The 17,976-nt window shown below is 55.0% G+C and overlaps 1 protein-coding gene across 3 annotated transcripts in view; it reads right to left on the bottom strand.

Annotated features, from left to right (window-relative positions):
* The window catches only part of PIK3R6 (phosphoinositide-3-kinase regulatory subunit 6), a 51,669-nt gene that overhangs the window by 13,712 nt on the left and 19,981 nt on the right, over window positions 1-17,976 (bottom strand). For all 3 annotated transcript variants that reach the window (XM_032839827.1, XM_032839825.1, XM_032839826.1), the window contains exons 3-13: window positions 13,285-13,368; window positions 12,766-12,857; window positions 11,784-11,852; window positions 10,829-10,961; window positions 10,044-10,113; window positions 8,845-9,028; window positions 5,535-5,700; window positions 4,750-4,836; window positions 3,297-3,720; window positions 2,872-2,950; window positions 1,979-2,101 (exon numbers count right to left, since the gene is read on the bottom strand). In XM_032839827.1, coding sequence (XP_032695718.1) covers window positions 1,979-2,101; window positions 2,872-2,950; window positions 3,297-3,720; window positions 4,750-4,836; window positions 5,535-5,700; window positions 8,845-9,028; window positions 10,044-10,113; window positions 10,829-10,961; window positions 11,784-11,852; window positions 12,766-12,857; window positions 13,285-13,368 — 1,511 coding nt within the window. The remainder of the gene's footprint in view (window positions 1-1,978; window positions 2,102-2,871; window positions 2,951-3,296; window positions 3,721-4,749; window positions 4,837-5,534; window positions 5,701-8,844; window positions 9,029-10,043; window positions 10,114-10,828; window positions 10,962-11,783; window positions 11,853-12,765; window positions 12,858-13,284; window positions 13,369-17,976) is intronic.

Below are 17,976 nucleotides of genomic sequence, written 5' to 3' on the forward strand. Positions count from 1 at the left end.
AACAAGGCTGTCCTCACCTACACCGTTTCCAATCTCTTCACATGGAAACCGCTTTGGGAGGAAACACTGGGGCTATACAAATCGTTAATTCTGAGGGCAAGCAGAGGAGGGAGGGCCCAAGTCCCACGTGTGTCCCAGCATGAAAATAAAAACTACTGACGAAAGAGCGTAAGTAAGGGGTACCTGGGTGGCTCAGTGGGTTAAAGCCTCCGCCTTTGGCTCAGGTCATGATCTCAGGGTCCTGGGATCGAGCCCCGCATTGGGATCTCTGCTCAGTGGGGAGCCTGCTTCCCCTCCCTACCGCCTGCCTCTCTGCCTACTTGTGCTCTCTCTCTCTGTCAAATACATAAAATCTTCAAAAAAAAAAAAAAAGAGAGAGAGCACAAGTAAGATCTTCCTCCTCTAACAGCCTCCAAGTTTTGAGGAAAAAGTATTTCAATACCCAGCTAAACAGTCTCCTGTGCATACACAAAGACATTTTTTGGTAAGCGGTAACTCAGGGAGGAGGCCTCCCCCGACACCTCCATGAGAAGGTACAAGAAAAACACCCCAATCAAGTAGACTGTCAAGTCAGAAATCAGGTACCTAAAATCAAGGTGCATAACACCCTAAAAGAGGCTGACTCGCCTCCAAATTCCAATCGAAATCCTGAGGGGGGGATTAAAAAAAAAACAAACTTGACCACATTTCTAATATTTATCTGGAAACAAACAGAAACAAACACAGTCTGAAAGGTTTCCAAGAAGAAGAGTAAGGGGATAGGCTTGCCCTGCCAGCTCTTAAATTAAAAAATGCTAACGTGGCCGGAAATGAATGGATTGACAAGAAAGAGTAAGTGTCACAGAATAAACTCAAGCATCTGTAAAAACTTAGCAGATGATAAAACTGGCATTTCAGACTGATGGGGCAAGATGGCTCATGCAATAAATAGCTTTAGGACAACGGGCTGAGCATTTGGAAAAAAGCAATTTGCATGCCTCACACTCAGCCCTGAAATCGATCTCAGGCAGGTTATTTAAATGGAAAAACCGAGACCTGAAAAGTTCCGGGAAATGATGAGTGAATATTAATTTAATCTTGGATATAATTCAGTCTGTGGAGAAGACCTCTTGAAGCAGGACTCCGGTATCACAAAGAATAAAAAGTCCTGTGTGTAACTGCATAGAAATATTAAACTTCTGTAAGTCAAAAAACTGCTACTGACGAACTTGACAAGCAAGTAAACAAAAGTGGAAAAAAATGTCTGTAACCCCAAAAAGGCTAAAAGTCTCTTAATAGGAGTGGTGCCTGCCCGGCTGGCTCAGTCGGTGGAACTAAAAGACTTAATCTCAGGGTTGCGAGTTTGAGCCCCACATGGAGGTAGAGTTTACTGGAAAGATATAAAAAAGATTCTCCTAATAGGTGAAGGCCTTTTCAAGTCAGTAAAAGATGGGAGCTCCCTCCCTACCGCCCTGCCCAGGAAGGTTGGGGGTACAGCCTGGTTTTGTGGTCATGAGGATATGCTCTGGTTCCAAGCAGGACTCTACCTCTCATCTCGCCACTTCGGACAAAGTTACCTAATTTCTTTGCACCCCGGCGGCTTGATCTGTACAATGGGGACATGGCAACGTTAGCACCCACCCGTAAGAGTGCCTGTACTTGGTAGGGCTGCTGAGTGTCAAGCCCGTGGGAGCTCTCAGGAAGCACGGGCTCTTACAATCACAGAGACCGTCCCAGGAACCTCAGAAGAGAAGGAACAAATCGCCTATACACTTACGGGAGAATGTTCTGCTTCATATTTTCCCCAGTGTCCCCCCACCCCCAAGCAGGTACCTGCTAAGAGCTCCAGCATGAGCTGCTTAGGGCTCCTCTCTTGTGCTCCCTTCCAGCCTCATCCCACCCTGGGGGACCCTGGGGCTGACTCTTGAGGCTGAGAGCCAAGGGTGGTATCTGAAAATGGGCCCCTCCCACCTCCCCCCTACCCTTGCATCTCCCCTACCATCTCTGCCAGCTTGTGGATGGCCGGGCAGAGTGTGTTGACTGTGTTCTGGTACCATGGGTCTGCGCGGCCCAGGAACGCCGCCAGCTCTTGGAGCTCCGAATGTCTGCTTGTCACCGGCTCCTGGGGACAGGGGGACGGGGCAGACCCATCAGCCCAGTCTCTTGGGACTTTCTTCCCGGCCAGAGGGTCCCCTAGGCAAACTGGCCAATCACTGAACCTCTTGGTTCTCTCTGTTTCTCTGCCATGTGAAGACGATTGGGTTTTACTCTCCCAGTGAAGCTGGGATACCCAGGAAGGAGGGCCACTTGCCAGGGACATCGAAAAATGACCATGAGCCTTGGAAGTGGAGAGATAAGGACTGCTTTGAATTTAATGCTCCCCGAAAAGCAAACAGAGTGGGACAGCAGAAATGCAAAGCTGCAAGGGTAAGCTTGTCCCCCATCCCCCAATAAATCAGGGGGCTCCCACCGCCTGAAATTTCCTTTTATGTGACCCCAGGAAGTGTGGTGTGTGCGTGCCTGCGTGTGTGTGTGTGTGTGTGTGTGTGTGTGAGAGAGAGAGAGAGAGAGAGAGAGAGAGAGAGAGAGGTGGCCCCTGTTTGAACTGACGCTTCCAATGAATTCCATTAGAAAAGCCAAACAAAATTCAGCAATGGGCAGGCTGCCCCCAGGAGGGGACATTCAGCCTCCAGGGCCCGGGTCTGGGGGTCCTGGGACACAGACCTGCCCTGGAAGGGCTCTCCTGGCCCCGCATCCTAAGGAAGGACGGTCCTAGCCCCTGGAGTCAGGGATGTGGTTGCTTGGCCCCTAAGCCAGACCCCTACTGCGGACAGCCCCTTGGTCCTCCCCCACGTCCCCACTCCCCTGCCCCGCCCTGCCCTGCCTTGCCACCTCAGGCGCCAGCACGGGGATGTAGTAGAGCTGCAGGCTGAGTCTGGGGGTCAAGCAGAACTTCTGGGTCTCCCGTTTCCTGGCAAGGGGTAGCAGAGCACAGGGGTAAGGGCAGGTGCTGCGGCTTCAGACAATTCCACATCCCAGTTCTGATCGTTACTCTAGGCGGTCTGGGGGTGGGGGGGGGTGGCGATGCCCCCAATCTCCCTGAGCCGGTGTTCTCAGCTATAGAATACGTACAGTAAAGTCTGTCTCAGGGGCGGGGGGCGGTGGCAAGGATTACGGAGCTCACGGGAAAGAGCTGAGCTGGTGAGCATGGTGCTGGGTGATGGCGGGGTCTGACCGTGCCCCTGCTGCATCCTGGCCAGGCCCTCCCACCCTGTCCCCAGCTGTCCCCCCACCAGCCGCCCGCCACAGGGCCCTACCTGAGGCAGTGGTAGGCCTGGGCCAGGCGCCCCAGCATCCTGTCATCCCCCAGGACCAGCACCCTGGCCGTGTGAAGCCGGGAGACCCCCGGCAGCATCCCCCCATCTCCGCTGGGCAGGCCTGTCCTGCGGTGCAGTCCCTGGGGCCCGTCCCAGCACGCAGGCATCAAGATGTCGGCAGGCCACACCCGCTTCTTGATGCCTCCTTTGCGCTGCAGCCCGGCACGCTCCATCTCAGGGCTGCCGGGGACAGGCAGCTCATCAGCCCCCATGGGCAGGTCCCGCTCGATGCCACTGTCAGTGGACAGCATGGACGCCCGGGCCAGCTCCCGGTCTGGCCAGAGGCCCTGCAGATCCAAGGCCTCCAAGTCGGCACTGAGGCGCAACTGGGATTGCGGGCGCAGGAAGAGGACCAGCTCCTTCCCTGGGATGCAGAGAACAAGGGGACCATCAGGGGAGAGAAGTTACGGGAGGCTGGCAGGGCCTCACCCCAGGAAGGCCTGTGGTTCCAGGTTTCTCAAACACCATTCAGCCCAACAGAAGCCCCATGAAGGAACAAAGGTTCTGCGGCCAACAAAGACGGAGAACCCTGAATATTCCTGCCACCTGTAGTTGAGTTCCATTAGTAAACATGTTAAAGGCTCTGAGAAGTCCTGCAGTAAAGAAGTCATCTTCACTCAGTAACTCCCATTTAGCTGACCCTGGAGTCTTCTTTATCATATCCACTCCCTGGCTTCCTCCCATCCTCCCCCGGTCTGTAGCTTCCCCTGGGACATAGAGAACAGACCAGACCTGCTCCAGGAAAGACTTCTAGGCTTTTCTAATCTACTTCCATTTTATTATCCATGAGAAAACTGAGTCAGTCTAGCGTGACCCAGCACATGAAAGGAAGTGCCAGGTCTTGGACCCAGTTCACTAGCCCAGCACTTCCCGCCATGATCCACACCCTTGTGCCCCCACCCCCTGCCTGGCTGGAGAAGGGCTGGGGACAGCTGCATGGGAACACCAGTGTGGACAGAAGTGTCAGGCAGGCGGGTCTCTCTGGAAGGGCCCCCCTCCGGCTGTGGGAATGGTAACTTCTTTCATGTCACTGTCATCATGTCACTGTCATTGTGTCCCTTCTTAGGGACATTCATTGTTGGGGTCAGCATGGCATGAGGCAATTCCTAATCCCAGGAGGCCAGCGGCTGATGCACTGAGCTATTCTGACATGGAGAAAATGGGTCCTTCTGCATATGCAGAACAACTCAGGCACTAAGGAGCACACACATGGACACACACAAAATGAGGACACACATACAGAAATGAGACACAGTACACACAGTCACAGACGGACACAGACCCGTGAAGACAGTTTCACGCGCGCGCGCGCGCACACACACACACACACGCACACACACACCCCTCCTTCCAGCCAGCTCCCCGCCAGCCAGGTGCGAGGCACGGGACTCACAGAGCTGCTCTTCGTCGGTCCACAGGTGGAAGGAGATGTGGGGGCTGGGCAGAGGGATTCTTGGCTGTGGGTCCTGCAGGGGGTCACCTGAAGGCAGGAGGAGGGCTGTGGCATTCCCCTCTGCCCTCCCCGCTCCAGCTCCTGTAAGGCCCAGAGGGGGTGCAGAGTCCCTCTCTCCCACATGGTCCAGCCCAGGCTTCCTCTCTGTCCCATCAGCTCACCCAGGGCCCAAGAGCACACCCGTCCCCTCCCTGCCCGAGGCTGTTGAGCGGCCCCCCGCTTCCTCCAAACTTCCTGGCTCGACCGTTAGGACCTTTCACAGACCAGCTCAGTGTCTTTTGGGACCTCTCCTCCCACGGTGGGTCCCTTCCTGCTAACCCCAAGCCAGAAGTACAGCCAGGCCAGGACGCCTTTCCCGCTGCTGTGTTTCTGTAACACAGCCTGGGTCTGATTCTTAGGAACTGGGTGATGTTGGGCGAGATCCTTCAGTCTCTTTCTAACTCAGGCTTCTGGTCTGTAAAACGAGGGGCACAGTAATTTCTATCTCAGAAGTTTACTCTGAGGATTAATCCATGCAATATTCAAATATATGCCAGGTGCCTCGAACAGCAGCTGGGGTACAGGAGGTGCCCGGCAGGGTTAGCTGTCACTGTGACCAAGTCACCCACCTTCTCAGCCCCCACCTTCCAAGTCCCCAGGCTCCCACCCGCGTCAGCCCCGCGTGGCAGGTGCAGCGCTGCTCTCTGGCGCCCCCCTGCGGGCCCTCGCTGCCCCCGCCTGCTTACCGCAGCAGCGTCCCCTGGCGGCCGCCGCCGGCCCCAGCAGCCCGCAGTAAATCTCCTCCAGCCTCTCCAGGTGTCCCTCCCGGCTCCGGTTGGGTTCGCTGGCCATCTGCTCCACGGCGGCCACCACGGCGTGGAAATAGCACTCCAGGGCGCGGCGAGGGCAGGCCTGCCGGGGAGGGTCGCCAGAGCCTGGGTCCCCGCCCAGCACCCACCCACCCACCCCAACTCTGACGTTGCCTGAAGCTGCTTACACCTGCGGGTCCCTCCTGTCCCTCACACCGAGGCTCCCTGCAGTCTGGACCCCAGAGGGGCAGGGATCGCCGTCCTGGATGCAAACTCCGGGCAGGCAGGCCTTTGGTCACAGCTGCACCCGGGGCCCCTAGAACATCTTCAACCACATAGTAGTTGCTCAAGAAAACAGTTGCTGATTATTCCCTGGACTTCTGTCATTCCTGCGCTATCTTGACCTACCGTGCTGGTATTTACTTGCCATTTGTCTTCCAATCAGCTCACTCTTTTTGGTTCAAAATGATTTCAGAGGGACAATTTATGTTGCTGCTCTATCTATATAAAAAGGCTAGTGCCTCAGGGAATCTTGTAATAACTAAGATGAATATTAACAATCACAAGGCACTATTATTAAATTCTAGCCAGGTACTGAGGCCTGCCGAGCTTTAGAGCTTAGAGCTTGCCTTCTTTCTCTCTCCTTCTAAAAGATTCATTATTTATTTTAGAGCGAGAGTTCATGCATGAGTACCGGGGAGAGGGGGTGAAAACCGTAAGCAGACGTGGGGCTCCCACCAGGGGCTCACTTTAGGGCATTGTGGGGTTTAATCTCACAACCCTGAGCTCGCGACTTGAGCCAAAACCAAGGATCAGACGTTAACCAAACCAAGAGTTGGGTCTTAACCAACTGCACCACCCAGGCACCCCTGCTGCCTTCTCTCTTTAAAAGAGGGAAGTTAGTGTTAAAGAAGTTAGGGGTAAAGCACCACGCTGAGCCCTTCTCCTTAATGGAAGTTAACGGAACCAGGTTTTGGAAGCCTCTCTCTGTGCATTCCAAGTTCTCAAGCATGGTTGCTTCCTGCTTCCTTTAGTATACACGGCATCTGTCCTACCAGCTCATTTGCTCTCTGATTCCATCTTCTATACTCTCCCTCTCTTCCACTCTGCTTTGGCTACACAGGTCTCCTTATTGTTCCTCAAACGCACCAGACATGCTTACACCCCAGGGCCTTTGCACTTGCTGTTCCCAATGCTTGCACGTTCTCTCCGATATCCACATGGCTCGCTCTTTCACTTCCTTTAGGAGTTGACTCAAAAGTCACCTAACAAGGAGCCTTCCGTGATCACACGATCTAAAATTTCAGCCTCTCCTCCCAATTTCACATCCTTCTTTGCACATTTCCCCCTTTTGCTGTTATTTATCATACTGTACATTTTACTTATTATCACACACACAGAAAAAGAAAGAGATACACTATAATATAAACTCCCCAAGGACAGGAATTTTTATCTGGATCCCAGCATCTAGAAGGAACACGGCCTGGCATGTCATGAGTGCTCAGTAAATATTTAATGTATTTATAAATTAAGCACCAAGATGAAACGGGCCCTGAGGGCTTTTCCAATCAGATTCATATGTTCCTCTAATTGCATTATTTGTTTGTTCTGCAAACATTTATTGGAGTCCAGCTGGTCAGAATGACGTGCTCTCCCTTAATCAGGAAGACACAACCCTCCTTGGCAGACCTCTAGCCCAGAACGGAGGTGGGTCTGCCTGTGTCCTTGTTAGAACCCCACATCCTCTAAGCCAGGAGACGAGCTCCTTCAGTGGCGGGGCGGGGTGGGGGGACTGAGGGAAACAGCCAGAGGATATAATTGAGGGCACTTGCTCAGAGGGTCTTATGGGCCATTGTAATGACTATGGCTCTGACACCATGTGATGTGATAAATGCACGTGACTACCCAGATCCCCCAATTTCAGGACTGAGACACACCCGAGCCCTGCTGCTGGAAGCAATGACAGCTGTCCACGGTGAGCTGAACCTCTTGCCAAAGTCGGCCTCCGCTGAAGAAAGCCACCTCCACGCTCACGCCCCGCTGCCGAGGACAGTCCACTCCCAATAACTAGCAGATGTGGAAGGAAGTAAAAAGGTCTGGTCCCTCACAGTAATTCAGGACAACTCCGATTCCTATGCAATCAGCTGTGGGCAAACTCCTTCTGGGGCTCAGGAGATTGAAGACAAGAAAGACAGCTGACCCCGAGGAGATGTGGCTGGTCTCCAGTCCCACTGCTGATCCAGTGACATCTGGCCCCCAAAGCTGTGTCTCTAGGCCCCTTACTTGGCCTCATCCGCACATCGCTCCGGAAATCCCCGACACCTGCCTTTGCAAAGCAGCCTCCCTGGTTCCTGTTCCCCTGACCCCACAGTGCGGGACGCACGGCCCCAGGTGGCACCGTCCCCCTCAAAGATGTCCTGTACCTGCTACAGCCCGTGGCCGGAGCATCTCTAACCTATTGGAGCCTTGGCTGTGCACAGTGGCCCAGGCTGAGTCAGGCAGAGAAATTAGGATGCAGACGGGTGAGCGTGAGAAAGGAACAAAATGCCCCGGACAGGAGCAGGGGGCGAGTTAAATAACTAACAGCGCACTCAGAGGTGAGAATATGGTGCAGCCATCAGGGCTGCATATTTTCAAGGGAAAACACTCCCATGTGGCGTATTTCCAGTGGGATGGGGGATATCGGTATTATGTAAGCGCACACACCCATGGGGTATATAAAAACCATATACAGAGCTTGGGATCTCCTTTTGTTAGAAAGGAGCGGTGGGGGAGCAGGGCTGGGAAGCGGCAGAACGTAGGTCTGATGTCACAGAGATCTGGGTTCAAATCCTGACTCAGTCCATTTGTATCTGTGTGACCACGGGCAGGTCAGTAACCTCTCTGTGCCGGTTTGGATCATTCTGCCCATTTCACAATGTTAAGATGGGATACACGTGAAGCGCTTAGCACGGTGCCTGGGACACAGCAGACATTCACTCCACGGCAGCTAGGATGATGAGTGCTGCCAGTCTGGTTCAGGACACAGACCACAGTGTTCACTGCTAGTATGTCTGGGCAGACAGGCCTGCGGGATGTTTGTTTCCTCTTCTGTCTTACGTGCATTCCCCCCACCCAAGATCTTCCTCCGTGAGTGTGTCCCCCTTTTTGACTGAGGGGAAGGTGGTATGAAAACAGGAGAAGCGGGAGGGTGAGTGGGAGTGCTGGTGTGGGCGGCAGCCCAGGAGGGCTGGGGCGGGGCGATTACCTTCAGCTTGCTCTGCAGGGCGCTGGCGTGGCAGGCGTCCCCGAGTGCCGCCTGCAGGGCGTGGGAGACCACGTGCCGCATGCAGGCCTCCGGGGTCTGCTGCACCTGCGCTGCCTCGATCTCCAGCAGCAGGGCGCTGCACACGGAGGGAGATACCAGCTCCGGATCCACGAAGAGGAACACTCTGAGGGCAGAGATGGCAGGGGGCGCTAGTGAGGGTGACCCCCCACCCCAGGAGGAGAGCCCCCGGATGGGCACCGTCAGAGCCTCGCAGCCCCCAGGTGTTTTGTTTCTCCAAACACAGGAGCCTGGAGTTTGAAAGTCGAGGTCGGGGGATGGCAATAGGGAGTGGTGGGGACTGGGGCAGATCAGAGCAGGTAGGAGCAGCTACCCCCTGCTGGGGTGGTGGCGGGGGAGAGGGCTAGGTTAGTCTCATGTCCAGGTAAGCCTCAACCGAAATCCTGCTCCCTCCCCTAGCTCCGTAGCCCACTGATGACATCACCCTCCAGGACAGACCCTAAATCCTTCCTGCCCAAAGGCGCTCTGGACCCTGAGTGCACCCCATCTCCTCCCATTGCCTGATCACACCCAAAAAACCAGCCCCCCGCACCTGCTCCCCTTCCCGGCTGCCAGCTCCTCTGGGTCCCTCTAGCTCCCTGCACCCCAATCTGCCCCTTCCGCAGCTAGTTCAGCAGTGGCACCTGCAGGGCAGGAGGCAAGGCACCCCCACTCCATCAGCCCCTCTTCCCAACACAACAAGCAGACATTTGCTCAATCTTGTATAAAGGGCCGGGCACACACAGACCAGAGCCCCAGATTCCACGGTGTGCTTGTGGCCTGAGCTGTAAATACCCCAGGGCTGCCTCTGGCTGCCTGGCTGGTTGATGCTGCATCATGGCTAAGGGCAGGGTGGGACAACAGAACTCCAGAGTGGCTCAGTGTCCATGTCACCTTCTGCATGGGAGCAGGATGGCTCAGAAGCCAGCCCAAGAAGAAAGACCTACCCTGCTTCCGGGGAGTCCCCAGAGAAGCCAGGCCCTGCCCACCCTTGACAATACGCCCCACAGCTGGACACATGGCATGGACGGGAAGCTCTGCTGGGGTTCATCCCCACCCTGCCCGGTCCCCCTCAGTGAGCAGTCATGGAGTCCCAACATCTAGAGGGGACAGAAGGTAGCACCCTTCCTGGGGCCACTCACCTCTCCTGGTAGGGGTACAGCTCATGCGTCAGGTTCTGCTCGGCAATGACCAGCCTTTGGTACAGCGTCCCTGCAAAGCAGACCACCTCAGCCAGCAAGCCCCTGGTCCCTGGCCCTCCTTCCTCACTTCCACAGGAGGTGCTGGGACTTCAGAGCTCCAGGGACCTCAGACAGAAAGCAAGACCATGACACGCTACTGCTGGGTCTGAACTGGGGCAGCACTCTCCTGAGGTAACCTTTACCTGGGACAGCTCTTACCTGGGACAGACTTTACCTGGGACAGCTTTTACCTGAGACAGACTTTACCTGGGACAGCTCTTACCTGGGACAGATTTTACCTGGGACAGATTTTACCTGGGACAGCTCTTACCTGGGACAGATTTTACCTGGGACAGCTTTTACCTGAGACAGACTTTACCTGGGACAGCTCTTACCTGGGACAGCTCTTACCTGAGACGGGTTTTCCCTGGGACAGCACTTACTGGGGACAGCTCTAACCTGGGACAGCTCTTACCTGAGGATTTTACCTGGGATACCTCTTACCCGAGACAGCTCTTACCTGGGATAGCTATTACCTGGGACAGCACTTATTGGGGAAAGCTCTTGAGACAGCTTTAACCTGGGACAGCTTTAACCTGGGACAGCTATTACCTGCCACTTACCTGGGACAGCTATTACCTGCCACTTACCTGGGACAGCTCTCACCTGGGAGAGCTCTCACCTGGGACAGATTTTACCTGGGACAGCTCTAACCTGGGACAGCACTTACCCGGGACAGCTCTTACCTGGGACAGCAGTTTCTGTTTTCAGCCTTATGGCACAATCCAAGGCTACGGTGCAGTAGGGGGCGGGCAGGGTTAGCAACTTCGTGCAAAAGTTGTAGGTTCTCCGGTAGAGCTCTTCTGTGATGCCGGTGGCCTGGGTAGGAGGGAGGAGTCAGATGCCTGGAGCCCTAGGTCAGAAGGCTCTGGATGGGGCGGGAGAGTGGGATGGAAAGGAGGAAGGACGGGTCTGACAGCCAGAGCTGGGCTCACACCTCTCTCCCAAACGTACATCCCCAGTGTCTTCTCCCAGCGCCCATGACACACCTCCTGACACCCTGCTCCAATTCACTGTGGTGGGAACCCATCTCCCCCTGTTCTGCTAGCAAATCCACCCCCCTCAGCACCCTTTTCCTCATTCCTGCAGAGCTCCAGGCTTGGCTGTCCCGCGGCCACGATGCTCACAGCGCAGTGCCCGGGGGCTCCCCTTCCCCCCCCCCCCCCCCAGGCTCCTACCCTGCTGGAGCCCAGCCCCATTCTGCTCCTGGATTCCAGCAGCCTCTGAACCGCTCGTCACGCCCCTCATCCCCCTCGCTGCCCACTCCCACCCCCCGCGACTATACACAGCTCCTGGTTCCCATTCTCAAGACGTTTTCTCCACGGCTTGTCTCTCCTCTGTGCAGGGTCAGCGATGGCCCCCAGCGCACAGAGAAGCAATCCCGAGGACTTTCTTCTGACATTCGAGGCTCTCGAGCATTCTACACACCGCCTCCCCCACTTCCCTCACTTCCGTCCCAGGACACCCCTCCGTGTATTAGGGCGAGGGCACAGCTAGAGTGGAGAAGCCAGTTTAGGGCGGGCAGTCCAAGAGTTCTAGGCTCGCCCACGCAGAGACAGGCATCCTCTGAGGGAGAAGACAGTGTCTGGCCCTGGTGTTCTTGGGGTTCCACGATGCCCCCGACCCTCCGCTCTAGCTCACCTTAGTGAGCACGTACAGCAGAGTATGCAGCAAGGGAATGATGACATGCCGGAGGTCTTCGCTTTCTGCCTAGAAAACAGGAGACCGCGGGGCATTTACTGGGCTGGGGCTTGAGGTGGGCTCACCACCTCCTAGCAGGGCACAGGTTGGGTGGGGGTAGGTGTGGGCAGGAGATGGGGTAGAAGGCAAGCATCCCACCATGCCAAGGGGAGGGAAAAGGGCACAGTCTGCCCCAGCAAGGAAGGGGTGGGGTGGGGAGGGAGCATGGGGGTGGAGCGGGCTGGGAGAGCCTGGGGGTGTGGGGGGCATCCACTCGGGGCAGGAGCTGGTGCCGAGCAGTAGGCCAGCCCCCCCGACGTGGAGATGCCCTGAGAGCAGCATCTCCCAAATGGATACGACACAGAGCGTGGAGGAGGGGATCATTTTGGGGAGGTACGAGAACAACTTTTTTTAAAAAAAGATTTTATTTATTTATTTGATGGAGAGAGATCACAAGTAGGCAGGGAGGCAGGCAGAGAGAGAGGAGAAAGCAGGCTCCCCGCGGAGCAGAGAGCCCGATGCGGGGCTCGATCCCAGGACCCTGATATCATGACCTGAGCTGAAGGCAGAGGCTTTAACCCACTGAGCCACCCAGGCGCCCCTACAAGAACAATTTTGAAACATTTTTAATAGGTATGCATTTATGTTTATCCACATTTTCTGTTCCCACAAGTGGGGGTTTTCCATGTGTGGCCATGGCACAGAGCTTCTTTCTGAAATACGCTAAGTCACATGAAACCGTGGGAGTCAGCGTAAAGAAAATATTCCTTCGAGAAGTAGAGGAGGGAGACAGAGCTGCTGAAAATCACGCAGGAGGTCCACAAAGGACCAGAGTTGGGGGGAGGGTGGATGCAGCACTGATGGGACTGAGGCCCCAGCTGGCTTGGCCTCTCTCTCCTTCCTCCCCACCACCCACCTGCCTCCCTGAAACCCGAGAACCCACCTTTTCCAGCTCTCTGAGCAGAATACGGACCAGCACTGGACTTTTCCCAGGATCTCTCTCGACCTTCTTGTGCAGGGACCATCTCCACATGCCTGGCCAGGACAGAGAGGACCCCAGCACACGCAGGCGGGGCATGGGGGCTCTTGAGGGGATCCCCCTGAGCAGGACCCTGAGCCCTTGGAGCCCCACACTGTGACTCTGACTGGCTACAGATCTGACCCCTCAGCAGGGCACCTGGCTCTGGCGACACGGTGGGGAGGGCTTGTCACATGTGGAGGATTTCTGCTCCACTGCCTGTCAAGGACAGTGCATTCTCCGGGTGGAAAGACAGGGATGTGGGACATGAGTGGGCCAGAGTGCGCGCGTGGCCTATGGGCTGGCGATGTTTGGAGCTCAGCACCTGGGGCCACGTGTCTGGAGGTCGTGCAGGTCCAGAGGGCCAAGAGGAATTTTGCTCGCACGGGGAGCTGGGGAGGTGGCTGAGAAGGAGTGGGACAGAGGCTGCCTGCTGGCTCTTACCTTGGTTGCTCTGCAGAGCTGGGGCCTGGGGGCTGAGTTCCCGGAGAACTGCTTGCACGCTCCGCTGGAGGTCCAGCTCCGCATCTGGGCAGTAGGGGTGGGTGGGGGTAGCACTGGGCCAGGAGCTTTGGAGCTCAGCGACCCCGGCCTCACCCTCACCCCCATGTCTGCTCTCCCTGAGACCATCTTTCACCCCTTCTTTAAGCCCCAAGAGGTGCCCCAAAGTGATCAACTTAGAGCAGGCAGCCAGCACACAGCTCTCCAATAAGCCTTTCCATCAGCACCTCCCTCTTCTCTGTAAAACCCACGTTCCCCAAAGCACTGTGGGTATTCCACTGGTGGCTCACAGGGCTGTGTTAGGGGACACTCATGCGGTCCTAAAACCTGAATAATTAGGCACTTATCTTTTTGTGTTCAAAAAAATATGTGTTCCTAAATTTCAAGTCAATTTCATGTCAGATCAAGGATGGGACAGGAAAGGACAGACTGTCCCCTCATCAAACTGAACTCAGGCTTTGCTAAGCCAACTTCCCCTCCAGACCCCAGCCCTGGCCCCGGTTCTGTCCCTCACCCCATCCCGCTGGCCTGTCCCAGCTTGAGCAGAACACTGTTAGCCAAATCTAGACGCCCCACGTCTCCTCGGACTGATTTCCCACCTGCCCCACCCCCTTGCAATCCATGGGCTTGTAACTCCCCCGATGTCTTTGTGTCATTTGGGGTTGAGCCCTATCTCTGTCCCCTGGTGTGACTGTCTTGAATGAAGTCTCTTTTGCCACTGGAACCAGTGTCATGAGATTGTTCTTCAGCTGTGGTCCGTTGGCATGTCAAAGCGTGAGTGTGGTACAAGAATGAGCCACTGACATCCGGGAAGCATGGGAGTGGTGGGGAGGCCCCTGGCCCATCTCCCACTGCAGGAAGAGGTTAGCTGGTCAGGGTGGGAGAGGGCGCTCAGGGCTGGGCACCTGCAGCCCATCACCTGGTGCGGGGCCACACTCCCAGCCACTGTGACACTCCTCCTCCAAGACTTGCACCCTTGAGGCACCTGACTTGGGCTCAGGGCTCCCCAACCACACTGCTGAGCCTTTCTTGGTCACAACTGGGTCGAATGCATTTCCACGAGCACCTCAACTCTTTCTCCTTCCCTTGGAGCTGGACACCCATCAGCGCCCTCTCCGCAGCCTGCCCCTGGGCTGTGTCCCCACCTCAAGCCCTGCATGGCCACCCCATCGTGAGGTCTGCTTCTCGGAGACTCCAGACTAAAAACAGGAAGCATGAGAGACACTTCCCACACCATAAATTCCTCTTTCTGACTGGCTCTCACCAAGCGTCTGTCTTCCTTCATGAGCAAGTGTGCCTTTGGTTGTCAGAGAATACCAACCACACGCCTCAGGGGTTCCTCTTTTGTTGGGCTGTCAGGAAACTGACAAAGTGGGGGCCCAGCCTCAAAAACCAGCTCATCTCCAGGGACAGGGACGTCTCCTCTCTGCTCCTCTTTGGGGCTCTTGCTTTATGTTTTACGAAACCTGTATCATAATTGCCTCGCACTCCTTTGGAAGGATATAGGTAGAGATCACACGTTTTAAAGAATCAGCAGGCAGAACGTGTTCAGCCAAAGCACTGGTGCTCAGGGACCGACCCCTCTGGGGTTCTGGCATGAGCTCGGCTAAGTTGGCCAGGGCTCCCCTGCTTCTCGAAAATCCCCCACCTTTCTCCTGCCGCTCACTTGGTCCCCTTGGACCTCATCAAAGTCTGTTTCTGAGTCTCCCCGAGGCTGAGAGTGAGCCGCTCTCACAGCTCAAGTTTCTCCCCGCCGCCCCTCTGCTGGGCTGTGCATCACCCTCCACCCTTCCCCACCCCTCGCCCCCCTGGCAAGGAAATCATGAAACCTGGCACGAAAGCTGGTCACAAGCTGCCTTTCTACCTACCTGTGTCCACCTTACATGGAGATTTTTTTTTTTTTTTTTTGACAGAGAGAGATCACAAGTAGGCAGAGAGGCAGGCAGAGAGAGTGGGGGGAGGAGCAGGCTCCCTGCTGAGCAGAGAGCCTGATGCGGGCCTCGATCCCAGGACCCTGAGATCATGCCCTGAGCCGAAGGCAGAGGCTTTAACCCACTGAGCTACCCAAGCGTCCCAACCTTACATGGAGATTTAATGAGTTAATGCAGGCAGAGTTTTTAAAACATTGTTATGTCTACTTTCTCCTTTCCTCCTTCCTTCCTTCTGCCTCCCTCTGTCCCCAGCTGCCTCTCCAGGGACAGCACAGACTTCAAACTATGATAGCCATCATCTCCTCCCTGCCCCTCCCTAGAAGGGCAGCCAAGCCTTTGTCTTCTGAGCCCTGCCTTGCACAGGGAGTTAAGCTTTTATGTTTCAGAGAAAAATAGAGAAGTTGCCAATAGCCCCAGGAGACAGCCCCACATAAAATATGTTTTCGAAAGTCTGGGCGGCCGGAACAAGCGTTCAGGCTTTGGTCCGCATCTGGCTTGCAGACGTGTTTTGTTTGGGCTTGTAGAGTGTCTTGGAAAAAAAAAAAAAAATCAAATCAGCTGCTGACATGTACAAATCAGGAGATTTTGCATGAAAGTTTGGGTTTCTGGCATCCCTGGAAAGTCTGTTGACACCAGGCATGCATTCTTCGCACATGTGGCAATCGACAGGGCACAGCTACCCCGGTTCTTCATAGCGGGCCCCTCTCCTTGTCTGGCTCATCGACACCCTGTACCTGACTCCTTGAGTTTGAGACCCCTGGCTCTGGGACTGAGACAACTGAGCTGGATTGTCTCAAAGGAATGGGGATAAGGCTGCTGCTTGTAGCTACTGAGGACAGTGGCAACCTGAGGTGGGAGGCTGGATGCCCCAGGGCTGTGAGAGCACAGGGTTATGGGGACCCAAAGAATGAGAAAGATTGGGGCTGGCTGGGACACAGCCTCGGGGGGTGGCTGAGAGCTCAGACGAAGGCAGGTGAGCACTATACTTGGCGCTTGAGGGCCACGGCTGTGGTCTCCTGGGTCACCTTTACCAGCGCATAAGAATGTCTCCGAAGGAACCCTCTCTCTCCCTATGGACTGTGCACACCTGGCCAACCTGTTCGGGGACGGGGTTGTGGCAGCTACAGTGGATTGAAGACACAGCCTCTTCCCATCGTGAAGACTTTGTAACCCCTGGGCTTATGAGATCACAAACAGGGGGCAGGCAGCCCAGGCAAATGACCCTGGAATTTGTACTGACCTTGGAAAATGAGAGCTTGAAGCTGGATTTGATCTGATTAAGCAAACGAAAGAAACGGGATATTTCTTGTGCCTCAAGCATCTCAGGGTTATTCGTATATGACATGCATGTCTAACATTACTCTTGACTCAGAACAGCCAATAAATAAAGGCCATTCATAATTATTACCTTCCCCTCCATCCAGGAATGTGAGAGATTACTATTAGGCATCATGTTACTATTAATATCTAACATTTAAATAGCACGTAAAAGGCGTACACACAGAGAGTCTTACGGAGGTGTCGTAAGACAATGTGAGGTGTTCATCAAACCGAGTTCATGTTTGTCCTGGGTCGCCAGGAAGACTACATTTCCCAGAATCCCCTGCAGCTAGATGGACGTCACGCATTGAGCCTGTCTAGTGGAATGCGGTGGACACAACGTATGACATAAAATCCTCTGCACTGGGGCGCCTGGGTGGCTCCACGGGTTAAGGATCTGCCTCCGGCTCGGGTCACGACCTCAGGGTCTAGGGATGGAGCCCCGCCTCGGGCTTCCCGCTCAGCGGGGAGTCTGCTTCTCCCTCTCCGTCTGCAGCTCCCCTTGCTTGTGCTCGCTCTCGATCACTCTCTCAAATAAATACGTAAAACCTTTAAAAAAATACTCTGTATTATCCTCCACCTCTCTCTTCCTATTCTTTGGTGACCTTGGAAGACGTGTTGGAGGAGACGGTGCCATGAGAGGGCACATCCCTGAAGGATGGAGCCCGGCCTGGATGGTGATGTGAGACGTAAGCGTCGGTTGTGCTAACCCACTGACATCGGGGTCACGGGTGTACCAGCTAGCCTTTCTGACAGACCCTCGGACGCGCAGATAATTTTCTGGAATCTCATCTCACTGGCTTCTGAGCAGAGCCCTGGGAGCTCAGCAGGGCAATGCTGTTCTCCCTGTTCTGCTTCGTAGGTTCCAGGTCAAGAGCTCTTAGTCTTGTGCCGTATTGTCTCTCCGAACACAGAGGTCAGACCCAGAAGGACCTTGGAGGCTCTCGTCCCATTTGACAGCTGGACAAATGAGGCTGGCATTTGTGTGAGGGCACAGAGCTGTTGGAAGAGAGCTGTCCCTTTGGCGGACGCTCTTCCCCTAAAGCTCCACTCTTATATGTCCCCTTATAGTCACCTGCTTACCCGGAAAAGGGAGAACAACATATGTCTATCTATGCGTATCTGGGCTTCAAATACCAAAAGCCATTGCCCCAGATAAAGGTGCCTGGACAGAGTCGCAGCTCTCAAGGTAGTTCAAAGTCCAGTCTTCGATTTCAGGCCATTCGAAGCTATAGCAGCACAAGGCCATTCCAGCTCTGTGTTGCCCTGTGGTCCCAGACAGAATCAGATTTCTCCCAAACGTCCTTGTAGGATGTTTGCCTTTTCCCTCCTTCCCAATCTTGGTTGCACAGGAGAATCACCCAAGAGCTTTAAAAAAACACTA

The sequence above is a fragment of the Lontra canadensis genome, unplaced genomic scaffold, assembly GCF_010015895.1.
Source record: "Lontra canadensis isolate GAN:19392208 unplaced genomic scaffold, GSC_riverotter_1.0 scaffold110, whole genome shotgun sequence".
Classification (NCBI taxonomy): Eukaryota; Metazoa; Chordata; class Mammalia; order Carnivora; family Mustelidae; genus Lontra; species Lontra canadensis.